This window comes from Mandrillus leucophaeus, unplaced genomic scaffold (assembly GCF_000951045.1).
Source record: "Mandrillus leucophaeus isolate KB7577 unplaced genomic scaffold, Mleu.le_1.0 Scaffold28, whole genome shotgun sequence".
NCBI lineage: Eukaryota > Metazoa > Chordata > Mammalia > Primates > Cercopithecidae > Mandrillus > Mandrillus leucophaeus.
In genome coordinates this window covers 2,279,480-2,291,112 of record NW_012102920.1, presented here as the reverse complement: position 1 = coordinate 2,291,112, position 11,633 = coordinate 2,279,480, and the positions used below count along the sequence as shown (strand labels likewise).

Sequence of the window (11,633 nt, the reverse complement as noted above, 5' to 3'; positions counted from 1 at the left end):
GGCCACAAGACTGGGCCCTCACCATGGGGTTGTGCCCGAGTCACCCACGTGGAGGACCAGAGCTCTGGGAGCTGAGGTTAGTGACGTTGACCCTGCGTTAGGACGGGAGTCCTCTGCTTGTGTCCCAGGCCAGGTCACAACTTCACAGGGTCACCCTCCTGCTCAGGCGCGGAAGCCAAAGGGAAGGGCTCAGCTGCAGCCCTGGGGCACCTGGTGACCTGGGCACTGTGACCCATAGTCCCTGGGGCAGCTCAGGCCTGTACCACAGAGAGTGGGCCCAGCTGAGGCACTTCTTCCCTCCGGGCCTGCCCCGTGCACCGTGTCCCCTAAGGGTCATCTCCTTTGCACGCTCCTGATGCTGTGGGTCAGTTTCACTGTTGTCCTCAATAGACACAGAGCCCCTGCCCTGGCCCTTGTCCTGGTGGGTCTGTGTCCTCGTGGGAGAGGGTCCCCTTGTCTCTGGTTCCTGAGCTGCATCCAGAAGCAAGCAGGCGCCCCTAGCATGTTCTCCTATCATGTCACTTAACACTGCAGCCCCCACCCTCACTGGCTGGTGAAGTGTGGACGCACTGACTTCAGCCTGGGAGCTTGGGCCGCCCTCATGGGCCAGGGTGTTTATTCACAGAGCAATAGTCAGCACAGGGCAGGGAACGCCCAGGCCTCGGCATGTCCTGAGACCTGCAGCCTGTCCCAGCCTGGGCAGGGCAGGTGTCCGGTCCCCGGCTAGGGTCTGACCAAGTGCTGGATGTTACGTGAGGAAGCGGGGCCTTGTCTGAGGTGGTCTACGGCTTGCTGGTGACAGATGCCGGGAGGGTGACACCATCCTAGGAGGAGGAAGAGGAGTGTTTTTTTTCTTTCTTTCCCGAGACGGAGTTTCGCTCTTGTCACCCAAGATGGAGTGCAATGGCATGATCTCAGCTCACTGACTGCAACCCCTGCCTCCCGAGTAGCTGGGATTACAGGCACCTGCCACCACACCCAGCTAGTTTTTTGTATTTTTAGTAGAGAAGAGGTTTCACCATGTTGGGCAGGCTGGTCTCAGACTCCTGACCTCAGGAGATCCACCTGCCTCGACCTCCCAAAGTGCTGGGATTACAGGTGTGAGCCACCCCGGAAGGAGGAGGAGCTTTGACAGTGGTGGCTGGGAGAGGGAGGGCAAGGATGGACCTTGTGCAGGTGGGGGCTCCTCCCTGGGGGGTTGTGTCCTGCCAGTGCCTACCCTCCAGGGTCACAGCTGAGCACAGAGGCTCCTGCCCACCCATCCCCGGGGGCTCCTACCGCATTGAAAAGGATGTTGTCAAAGCCGGGGGCTGTGGCCTCTGTGTTGCTCTGGAAGGGGCAGCTCCCCCTCTTCTGTAGCCAGCGCCGTCCCCCAAGTCCCAGCAGCACCAGGAGCATGAGCAATAGGAGGGCACTGCCAACTGCAGTTGGCACAGACACGGGTGCGGCTGTGTCCCCTGTGGGCCACAGGGACACGTGAGCCCTCCAAAGCAGCCCCCAGTTCTGGTGTCCGGGTGTAGCGCCTACATCTGAGGCTGAGGAGGAAGCCTGGGGCTGCCTGGTCCCCTCAGCCTCTGCTGGCTCCTGGGGTTCACCCCTATATCAAAGGCAGAGGGTATTTTTTCTGCCACCACAAGGAGGGGGCCTGGCAGGCAGGCAGGCAGCTGCTGTCTGCAGACTTGGTGGGGCTCATGGCCCCAGGTGAGATCCTTTCCCTCACCAAGTGAGAGCAGTCAGTGGTTGCCCTGACCTGGCTGGCAGCTTCTCCAGGATGGACCTTGCCCTGGGTGTGGGCACAGGGAGCACAGAGGCCACAGCCAGGCAGGGCAGGCCCCAGAGACTGCACCCCAGGGACAGCCCAGCTCGGGCAGTGGCCCCAGGGATGAGCGGGGCAGAGAGTGGGGAGGGCACAGGGTGTGGGCCTGGCAGCTCTCCTGTCCTGTCTGGGTGCAGCATGCTCGCAGCTCCTGGGGCCACACGCTGGTAAGCCTGGCAAGCCCTGAGCCGGGCTGGCCCCCTGGGCCCTCTTCCGTGCCTCCACTGCAGCCCAGGGCTCACCTGGGCTGGGGGCAGGCTGCTGGCAACGCTGCCCGGCCAGGTATTCCACATCATCCAGGGCAATGGGCCCCAGGGCTGGCTGGCCACCCAGAGTGGCTTCAAACACAACCTGATGGGGAAGGAAAGGAGTCTGTGTGGGCCCTGGGTGGAGGAGGAGGCAGCTCCTGGCCCGGACAGCCGGCCTCACCTGGAACTCCTTGGTGCTGGCCACCTCCACCTGGGCCTCCAGCCACTGGTGCCGCCAGTGCCCGCCTGTGCCCCACACGGCCAGCTGGCCCTGGGCACTGCACAGCAGCACTCTCAGCTCCCCCTTGTCTGAGAGCAGGGCCAGGGCGTGTCAGGCCTGGGGTCCCGGGACTCCTGCACACCTAACCAGGGGCGGGGTGGGAGGCCACCTCCCCACCTCTGCTCCTGGACCCCTGCTGCCCCCATTGTCCAGGCCCCCGTTGGCCCAGCCGGACTCACAGAAGTGCTCGGGAAAGCCCATGTGGTACCAGAAGCGGAGGCAGGAGGCCGGGGTGGCCGGCAGAGGCTCGCTGCGCAGCCAGGCGGCCCGGCCCCCGGGGCCCAGCACGCCAGTTTCAAAGAAAGCAAAGTGGCCTGGGAACAAGAGGAGGTTGATGCCCGGCTGATGGGCAGAGCCAGCCCTCAGGGCCCTAGCAGAGGCTGGGTGGGCAGGGCCTCCTCTGGATGGGGCGTGTACTCGGTGGGCAGCAGGAGGCCAGGTGGCTGTGTGTGGCCTCTGGGTCGCCTCCCCACCTGGCTCCAGTGGGCACGTACCTGCCTTTGTGCCCAGGGTGTGGTCCACAGGGGGCTGGGGGTAACGAGAGGGGGTGGCTCCCCCGCCCCAGTCCCAGCTGTATCCGCCCAGGCTGGGCCAGGCCAGGTGGCTCCAGCCGCACAGGCCAGACTCAAAATCACAGGAACCTGCAGGACATGGGTGGGTGAGTGGTGCTGCGGCCCAAGCCCTAGGCACCACCACCACGAAGGGAGAGGGCTAGGCAGGCGCCCCAGAGCAGGGCCGAGGCCACAGCAGGGTTCCCACCTGGCCGAGGGCAGGGCCCATCCTGGAGGAGCAGGTCATCCAGAGCCACGTAGGAGTGTGCCACGCCTGCGGCCACTGCCTCAAACACCACCTGGTGGGTGCAGGGCAGGGCAGCCTCAGTGGGTCCAGGCAGCCCTCAGGGGGAGGGAGAGGGGCACCCCACCGTGCACTCACCCTCCAGGCTTGCTCAGCCTGCACGTCCACGCTGCCTAGGCGCCAGGCCAGCCCACCGTGGGCACTGAGGCTGAGCACCTGGTGCTTCCCGCCCTTCTCCAGGTGGACCCGCAGGGTGCCTGCCAGCAGGGGCGGCCCCGGTCAGCAGTGTGGGGAGAGCGCCTGCAGGCCCCAGTCTGAGCTCCCAGGCTTCTGGCCTGGCGGGCGCAAGAGGCTCCCAGTGGCCTCAGCACAAGACTGGTGGGGACACCAGGCCAAGCTTCCCTGAGCCCACTGGGGTGGGCTCCCTAAGCCCCTCACCTGGGTTATGGAGGCTCCCGTGGTACCAGAAGGTCAGGCAAGCAGGCTGGGCGGGGGGCCTATACTCCTTGGAGATCAGGGAGGCTGTCTGGCCCCTGGGCAGTGCGTCTGGGCTGGTGTCCACCACCATGTAGTGCCCTGGAGGTGCCAGCATCAGCCTGCCAGCCCCTGGCCAGCCCCCCAATCCCTGCCCCTGCCAGGCCCCCATACCTTGGGCTGTCTCAGTGGTGTGGTCTGTTGGGGGGCCCCAGGCTGTGTGGCCCGAGGCATTGGCCTGGCGCCTCCAAAGACCCCGGCCTCCCGAGGAGAAGCCGCAGTCCGAATCCTCAAAGGAGCAGTGATGAGGGGCCCAGCAGGGGCCTGGCCGCACGGCCACGTCGTCTAGCGCCATGGTGCCGTGGTATCCGTCCCGGAGGCCCTCGAACAGCAGCTGGGGGTGGAGGGTGTCAGCTGGCAGGGGGTCCTGCCCTGTCCTCCCACCCGGGCGCCAGGCCTCACCTGGTACTGGGCACGGGAGCCAGGCTGGTGGGAAAGGGTGGCCCAGGCCTCATGCCAGCGGTTGCCCTGGGTGCCCGACCGTGACCACAGGTGTGTCTCCTCCCCTTCCCGTCTCATGGCCAGGCGCAGAGTCCCTGCAGGGAGGGAACCAGTCCATAACTGACCTCTCCCCTGTGCCTCGATGGGTGTCAGAGGGGGGCTCTGAACCTCCGGGGGCCTCCCCACAGGCCCTGCCCCACTCCCAGGTCCACTCACCAATCTGGGGTCCATGGAGGTAGTACCAGAAGCTTAGACACTCCGTGGGCGCTGCTGGCACCTGGGGCCTGGAGAGCAGGTGGGCGCTGTGACCCCAGGCCAGGGGGTCTGTGGGGTCCAGGAGCACAAAGTGGCCTGTAGGGGGCATGGGGCTGAGCTGCAGAGATGCTCCACTCCTGTCTGAAAGCCACCCCCGGTCTGAGCGCCCGTCCTACCTTGGCCTGTGGTGTGGTCGTGGTCAGGGCCACGGCTCTCCACCCAGCGCCAGTGTGTGTCTGAGAGGTGGCCTGGGTACCAGCTGCATGTGTCCCGCTCAAAGTTACAGGAGACCTCTGGGGGTGGGGCCAGGTGGGGTCACAGACCTTTCCCCCTCCCCCTCCAGAGCCCTGAGAAGGTGGAAGCTCCTGGGTCCCTGGAGGGGTGTGGGGGTAGCACCCAGGTGGGAATGAGGATGGGCAGCAGGAACCTCTGTCTCTCTCGGTGGTCACTGTGGGGCTACAGTCCTTCAGGGTCACGTTGTCCACCCCAGCTCCCTGCTGGTCAGGGCCGTCCAAGTCCACCAAACCGACAAACTCCAGCTTCATGGGGTAGGGGGATGAGGAGGATCATTAAGTCAGGGCCCGCTCCAGTGGAACCCCCACTCTGGGCTGCCCTCCTCACCTGGAAGGGCCGGCGGTGGGCCCCTAGGAGGACCTTGTCCACCTTCCAGCCACCTGCACTGCTGCTCAGGGCCTGCCATGCCAGCTCCCGGGAGCCATTGTCTACCACAACTAGTGCCAGGAAACCTGGCCAGCGGGGTGGGGGGCGCTGTGGGTCACCCGACCCCAGATCCCTCCCACTGTGCAGGGAGCACCCAGGGGCTGGCCAGGGAGCTTGTGGAGGGCGGCGGTACCTCGGGGCTGGCTCTGTAAATAGTAAGCCAAGTGGAGTTCACAGCTGGGGCCAGAAGGGCCAAGGAGGGGTGTAAGGACCCGGGCCTCAGTGCTCAGCTGCCCCCAGGCCCTCTGCAGAGACAGGAAGTGCCCTGGGGAAGAGCAAGGTGCTCAAAGCCTCGTCCAGGGCCCCACTCTGTCCCTCAGGGATCCCCAATCCAGAGACCGTCTGTAGTGCAGAGAGAGAGCAGAGACTCCTCCAAGGATGCTGCTCACACCCGGGTGGGGGCTTGAGCATTGGGCCTTGGGCCTCACCAGCAGCAGCTGCACTGGACCCCTGGCTCTCCTGGGCTGAGAGACGCCGCCACTGCAGCCGCCCCACGCTGGCGTCCTCCCAGCCCCCGGCCTCGAGGGACTCAAAGTCTGTGGTGCCTGAAACAGCAATGGGCACTGAATGGCAGAGTCCTCAGCCCGCCCCGGCACCTACCCCCTTGGCTCCTCAGCAGGAGGTCTGCAGGAGGCTGAGCCCCTTTACCGCAGGCCTGCTCGTCCTCGCCCCCTGCGCACTGCTCCTCGAAGTCACACAGCTGTTCCGGGGGCACACACAGGTCCCCGCAGGCAAAATGCCCCTGCTTGCAGGAATCCTGGAGCCGTGAGCTGGGTGGCAGGGGCTGGGGGGCTGGGGCCCAGGGCCCAGGAGGCAGTGGCTGCAGGGTGGACACCTCTGTAGGGGCAGAACTGGGTCAGGTGGCAGGAATGGGGAGTGCTGTGCCTCTCCAGGGCAAGGCAGGGTAGGGCAGATTCAGCAGGCTCACCCGGGACTGGTCTGCAGTGGTCAGACAGGATGAGGTCATCCAGACCCACGACGCCCCCCGGGCCTGTCTGCCCGGCCAGGAGGATCTGAGGGCAGAGGGGCTCAGGGGGTGCCCAGCCTATTTTCCCCCGGGGTCTGGTCCCTGTCCACCCGCAGCAGGTACCTTGTGGGTTCCCCTCCCCTGCCCCCAGCCTGGCTCCCCAGACCCCACCCTCTTGCTGTTCCCTACCTGGAAGGGGTGGGCGCTCTGGATGTCAACACGGTCTCGGACCCACGCAGTCCCCAGCTCCCCTCGGCGCCTCCGCAGCAGGACGGGAGCCTGGGGGGCACTGGACCCCAGAGTCTGCAGGAACAGCTGGAGGCAGCCAGCCTCAGAGCCATGCAGGTAGTGATAGAAGATCAGCTGTGGAACCAAGAGCTGGCTGGGGGCCCTGCACCTGGGCAGCCAGCACGGAGGCCCTGTGAGCCCCACCCATCTCACCGAGCAGTTGGAGGCGCCTGAGGCTTGGAATTCCGGGCTGGAGAGTATAGCAGGGGTGCCAGGCTCGGCCACAGAGACCAGGAAGGAGCCTGCGGGAAAGGGCGGGAGTGGGCCACAGCCGCTGGGCTGTGGCCACGTGGACGGGGCCTGGGCCGGGTCCCCTGTGGGCCTCACCCTGTGCACTGTTACGGCTGTGGTCACGGCGTGGCCAGGAGGGGCGCTCAGGACCACCAGCACTGTGGTTCCAGGACCAGCCTTCCGAGCGGTTCCATGGGCCCAGGCCTGTCTCAAAGTCGGTGGCTGTGTGGTGGCCTAGGGCAGGAGGTGGGGGTGTCAGGGCCACTAGGCAGTGCTTCCTGCAGCCGTATGGCCCCAGCTCCAGGGTGGCCCTGGCAACCACGCCCCCAGAAGGATCATCCCAAGGATCTAAGGTGCCCCCTCCCGGATGAGTGTGAGGGCCCCCACCAAGGTGTCCAGTGTCCTTGCCTCACTCTGGGCCCCCACCCTGGCCTCACCACAGGTGAGTGGGTCCTCATCAGACAGGTCCCCGCAGTTGTCTTCCCCGTCGCACAGCTGCTGGGGCTCCACACAGACCTTGTTCTGGCAGTGGTGGTGTCCCAGGGGGCAGCTGGCCTGGGGGGCTGGGTAGGGCAGGGTTAACCCTTCACCGAGGCCCCGGGAGTGGGAGAGCACTCGGGGGCAGACAGGGTCTGGGCAGGGGAGTGGGCAGGCGGGGCCCTCCCGGGGGTGGAAAAGGAAGAGGTGGTGCCTTACTGGGCAGACCACAGTCCCAGAACTCTAGGTCATCTAGAGCCACAGCGCCCCCGTGGGTGGCATTTCGGGTGGCAGAGAAGGTCACCTGAAGAGAACAGGCCCTCAGGACCTAAGTCAGAGCCCAGAACCCCCCCAGGCTCCCACTCGTCCAGACCCTCCCAGCTCACTCGGAAGTCACCCCGGATGCGGCCTGTGGTCACTGCCAACTCCTGCCAGCCGGGGTCCCAGGACCCTGTGCTCTGCCACAGGGTCAGGGTCTCTGAGCCGTGGGTCACCTCCAGCCGCAGCTCAGCCACATCTGCAATGTCAGGGGTCCCAGGGCAGCTGCGGCCCTGCTTGTCCCCACCCGCCCTCCCCTTGGGCACCCCCCATGAGCCTTGGGGGTCCAGGGTGCACCTCCAGAGGCCGCATGGTACCAGAGCCTCAGCTTGCAGGAAGGGGCTGCCTCTCGCAGGGTTGGCGAGCGCAGGGCTGCGGTGGATGCCTCTTTCCCTCGGTGGGTTCCGACGGCCATGTACCAGCCTGGCCCAGGTGAGAGGTCAGGAAACAGGGCAGGGAGCAAGGAGGGTGTTGAGACAGGGCCGCGCAGAGACTCGCCCTGGCCTTACCCAGGTCGGTGCCCAGCGTGTGGTCTGAGTGAGGCCCAGGACCCTCCAGTGCGGCCCCTGCCCTGTCTCGGAGCCAGCTGTAGCCTGAGGTGCTAATGTCCCGCCAGCCGCAGGAGTCCTGCTCGAAGTCGCAGGCGAAGGGGGTGCCCAGGGCGAGCGAGGCCCCACGATAACCTGGGAGAGTGGGTGGTCAGGTGTGTGCGCCAGACCTGCTCACACTGGCCCTGCCCGCCCATCTGGCCTTGGCTTACCACATTGGGCCTCATCTGAGCAGTCCCTGCAGTCACACACAAAGTTGCACGCGGCCTGGCTGGGGCTCCTGCAGTGGCTGGGGACCCAGGCCCAGCCTGGGGATCTTGCTGCGGGGAGGGTGACAGCCAGGGGGCCTGGGTGCAGAGTGATCAGCCATCCCAGCCTAGGACTATTCAGCCTGCCTAGGACTATTCAGTTTTGGCACTGGACATCTTTTGTCCAGGGAAGCCTCTCAGACCAGGAGATGGGGCAGGGAGGGACCAGGACCCATCAGAGAACTCCCACCCGGCTCTGGAAACAGAGCATGCTCCTGTTTCCAGCCCTGAAGAGGCTGGGGAGGAGGGCCTGGGCCTGTGTGGGGATGAGCACCCTGCCATGGGCACCCCCAGAAAGGTAGCAGGAACCCAGTGTGCCCAGCAGTGAACTGGGCACTGGGAGGGTGACCCCCAATGGGAGGCACCAATGGGTGGCCCAGGGGCTTCCACAGGCTCCGCCCAGTCCAAGGGTGGCAGACAAAGGCTGACAGAGCTGGGGGGCACCTCCTGAGCCCTCTTGTCCCAGACTGGGAGGGGAGTCTTGTCTCTTCCTTTGCTTGGCAGGCCTGAGGACCCCATGGGCTGATTCCAGGTCACCCCCATTGCAGACCGGCCAAGGCAGTGCCTGGCAAACCACCTTCCCTTTGGGGCTCAGGCGTCAGCCCTGGTGCCCATCACTGCCACACAGATGGTAGGCTCAGAAGCCAGAGCCCCTCGTCCTGCTTCAGGAGTGAGACAAACGACTTACCCAGTAACAGGACCAGGGCGGGCAGCAGGTGGCTGGGCAGAGGCATGGTTGGGCCAGAGGAAGCAGGGCCAGTGCGGCCACGCAGGGCGCCTGGGAAGTTCTGTGCGGTTATGAGCCTGCACTGGCCCCACGCGCTGACTCTGCTGTTAAGTGGAGGGCCCCTCGGCCTGGCCCCACCCAGTGCTGACGGTGCCAAGCATAGGCCGGGAGAGCGGCCCCAGGAGGGGGCCTCTGACCCAGGGTCAGCTCCCACCTGCTCGGCTCCCTCAGACACAAGGTCAGGCTCTTCCACCCTGCCCTGCCCTGCCTGGTGGAGGGGAAGTTCCCAGTGGAATGGGGAGGGACCCAGGCACCCCACCAGGACTCTGCTCGGCAGTGTGGGGTGGGCAGAGGCCGCCGTGGCCTCTCACTGTGCCTTCGGCACTAGCCTGGTGGTCAGGACTCAACCAGTCCAGTAGCTGCGGGAGTCCAGCATGTGCACCAGAGCCGGCCCCTGTGTTCGCAGCTGTGGGGTACCTGCCTCTGAAGGATCACCCCCTCATTCATTCACCCTGAGCATCCAGGTGCCATCTGGTGCCAGGCACAGGGTCCCTAGGAGCCCAGAAACTTCTGGTTCTCATGAAACAGACCCACACTTGGGGCAGGGCTCTTTGAGGCTGGGGAAGGAGTGTGGCATTTGGAGCCAGGCCGTTTGTGATTTCCCACGGTGTGACCTCGGAGCTTGTGTCACTGAGCCTCGGTGTCCCGGTCTGTAAAATGTGGTCACGACGGCACCCATCTGGAGAGGCTGGCCGGAGGACCAGTGAGCTGACAAAGGTGGGGATGCTCTGTGTACAACCAGCCCTGGCCCCCAGGGTGCCCCTGCACCACCCCACGGAGTGCCACTGTGTCTGGGGCTTCCCAGGGCAAGGCCTGAACCCATGCCATGCCCACAGCCCTGCCAGGTGCAGGAGGGACCTGGGAGGGGCCCCCAGAGTCAACGTGAACCTGCAGGGTAGGTGCAGCTGTGGGACCTGACCCTGGATACTGGCAGGCCCCATGGGGCTAGTCATGGAAGAAGCCTGCAGGCCAAGCCTCAGGGCAGACAGGACACTGGGGAGCCCTGGGATGGGTTCACAGGAGGGAGCACTGGTGGGTGCCCCAGGTCTTGGCCAGCCTGAGGGATCAGGCCCTGACTCCAAGATGCCCTGGAGGACAGTGACCGTGGGAAGAGCAATCAGGCCATCACCAGGGCCCCCTTATCAGACCCCAAAGGGCTGAGTGTGCACGGCCACTCCCTGGGGCCACTCCTGTGCTCCCCCACCCACCTGCTTTAGTTAGGGTCTGGGGGGCCCTGGAGGTGGTGACGCACGGTGCGGAAGCCAAGGACAGAGTTCAGAGACTGGGAGGCGTGGCAACACGTTTAATTCTGTGGTCAAGCTAGCCTGTCTGCAAAGCCTGGCAGACGGCACGTCACCAGGGGCTGCCGCAGAAGCAGGCAGGGCTAGCCCCAAAAGGGGTGCAGGCAAAGGCGGGGGCTCCGACATGGCTGCTGGAGGTAGCAGGCCCCAGGCTGGGAGTGCTCAGTAGCCATCGTTAGCCCAGGTAACCTCGTAGTCGGGGTACTTGGCTTTGATTTTCTCAGTTGAAATGGCATGCTGGGCAGGACCATAGGCCTGGAGAGAGAAGACGCCTGCTGGCACCACCTGGACCCTTCGACCCCGTGCCCTGGCTCTGGGCATCCAGCCACCAGCCACACCAGAAGCGAGTGTGGGAAAGGGACAGACAGTGCCTGGGGGTGCCAAATCCACCATCCCGACCGCCCTTGGGGGCTCCCCTGGGGAGAGGCGACCTCCACAGGCAAGCAAACCTTGAGGGTGGATCCTGGGGCTTGAGGCACCCTTGAGGCACCCAGAGGGACGCACGTGGTTCTCATCTGCTGGTGGTTTTTGTGAAGAGCACGGGCGGGGACTCTGAACTCCACCCAGGTACTGACTGCCTCTGGGGGCCCAGGGCGCAAAGTGCTGGAGGACAGCTAGAGCCCAGCAAGGCCTCCCGGGGCAGGGAGAGGGAACGGCAGGCCATGTCTGGGGGTCTCCCTCCCGCCCCTCAGGTCTGGCATGTGCTCCATGGGGGAATGCAGGAACGCAACTGGCCCTGGAAGGAGGGCTCTGCCGCCCACCCTGGGAGAACCCCGGGAAGCCTGCGTGCTCATCTGGGGCCACGGGTCAGGGCAGCAGACTCAGGTGGGCCTCGAAGCTGGAACCGGGGCCTCCAGCAGGGCGGGACGGGGCTGCGGCTCACCATGGAGTAGCCGTACACGTGAATCTTCTTGTCCTGGCTCTGGTGGGAGATGCGCCCGCCGCCCAGACACTCACAGTCACAGCCCTGCTTCTGCATGTCGCCCGACACTTTGTCGTAGATGTCCGCTGGGATGGGAGGGCGACCTCAGGACGTGCCCTGGCCGCCCTTGGAGGCCGCAGGAGGAACTCCCGGCCGAAGGGGTCTAAAATCCCAGCTCTGAACAGCCTCTTCCCCAGAGGAGACGAAACCCCTTGAGGCTGGGACAGGGATGAATGAGAGGAGGGTGGAACCGGGGCGAGCTCGGGGACTGGGAGACTGTCGTGAGGTGTCAGGCCGGGTCACGCCTTTCCCGCCCAGGACCTGAGCCTGGCTCAAACCTAGCAGGGGCAGGGCTGGGAGCAGAACGCAGTCGGCGGCCCGCAGCACCCACCCGGGC

At 65.6% G+C, this 11,633-nt stretch overlaps 2 protein-coding genes across 4 annotated transcripts in view; both read right to left on the bottom strand.

Annotated features, from left to right (window-relative positions):
• Window positions 1-587: 587 nt before the first annotated feature.
• On the bottom strand, window positions 588-9,009 carry MAMDC4 (MAM domain containing 4). The gene is made up of 27 exons (XM_011985099.1): window positions 8,915-9,009; window positions 8,131-8,238; window positions 7,880-8,053; window positions 7,668-7,793; window positions 7,439-7,569; window positions 7,272-7,356; window positions 7,013-7,138; window positions 6,672-6,809; window positions 6,498-6,586; window positions 6,246-6,419; window positions 6,018-6,102; window positions 5,738-5,926; window positions 5,518-5,634; window positions 5,223-5,354; window positions 4,546-4,662; window positions 4,331-4,465; window positions 4,076-4,209; window positions 3,788-4,007; window positions 3,578-3,715; window positions 3,278-3,396; window positions 3,104-3,194; window positions 2,839-2,985; window positions 2,524-2,658; window positions 2,246-2,373; window positions 2,059-2,167; window positions 1,279-1,457; window positions 588-824 (listed from the first exon to the last, which is right to left on the bottom strand). The coding sequence occupies exons 1-27, from the start codon at window positions 8,958-8,960 to the stop codon at window positions 783-785; spliced, it is 3,414 nt and encodes a 1,137-aa protein (XP_011840489.1). The 5' UTR covers window positions 8,961-9,009; the 3' UTR covers window positions 588-782.
• A 1,278-nt stretch (window positions 9,010-10,287) lies between these two features.
• The window catches only part of PHPT1 (phosphohistidine phosphatase 1), a 9,328-nt gene continuing 7,982 nt past the window's right edge, over window positions 10,288-11,633 (bottom strand). For 2 of the 3 annotated variants that reach the window (XM_011985097.1, XM_011985098.1), the window contains exons 3-4: window positions 11,198-11,322; window positions 10,288-10,569 (exon numbers count right to left, since the gene is read on the bottom strand). In XM_011985097.1, coding sequence (XP_011840487.1) covers window positions 10,477-10,569; window positions 11,198-11,322 — 218 coding nt within the window. In that variant the 3' untranslated portion in view covers window positions 10,288-10,476. Of the gene's footprint in view, window positions 10,570-10,763; window positions 11,323-11,633 lie in introns of all 3 variants that reach the window. The other variant, XR_001006602.1, reaches the window with a different exon arrangement.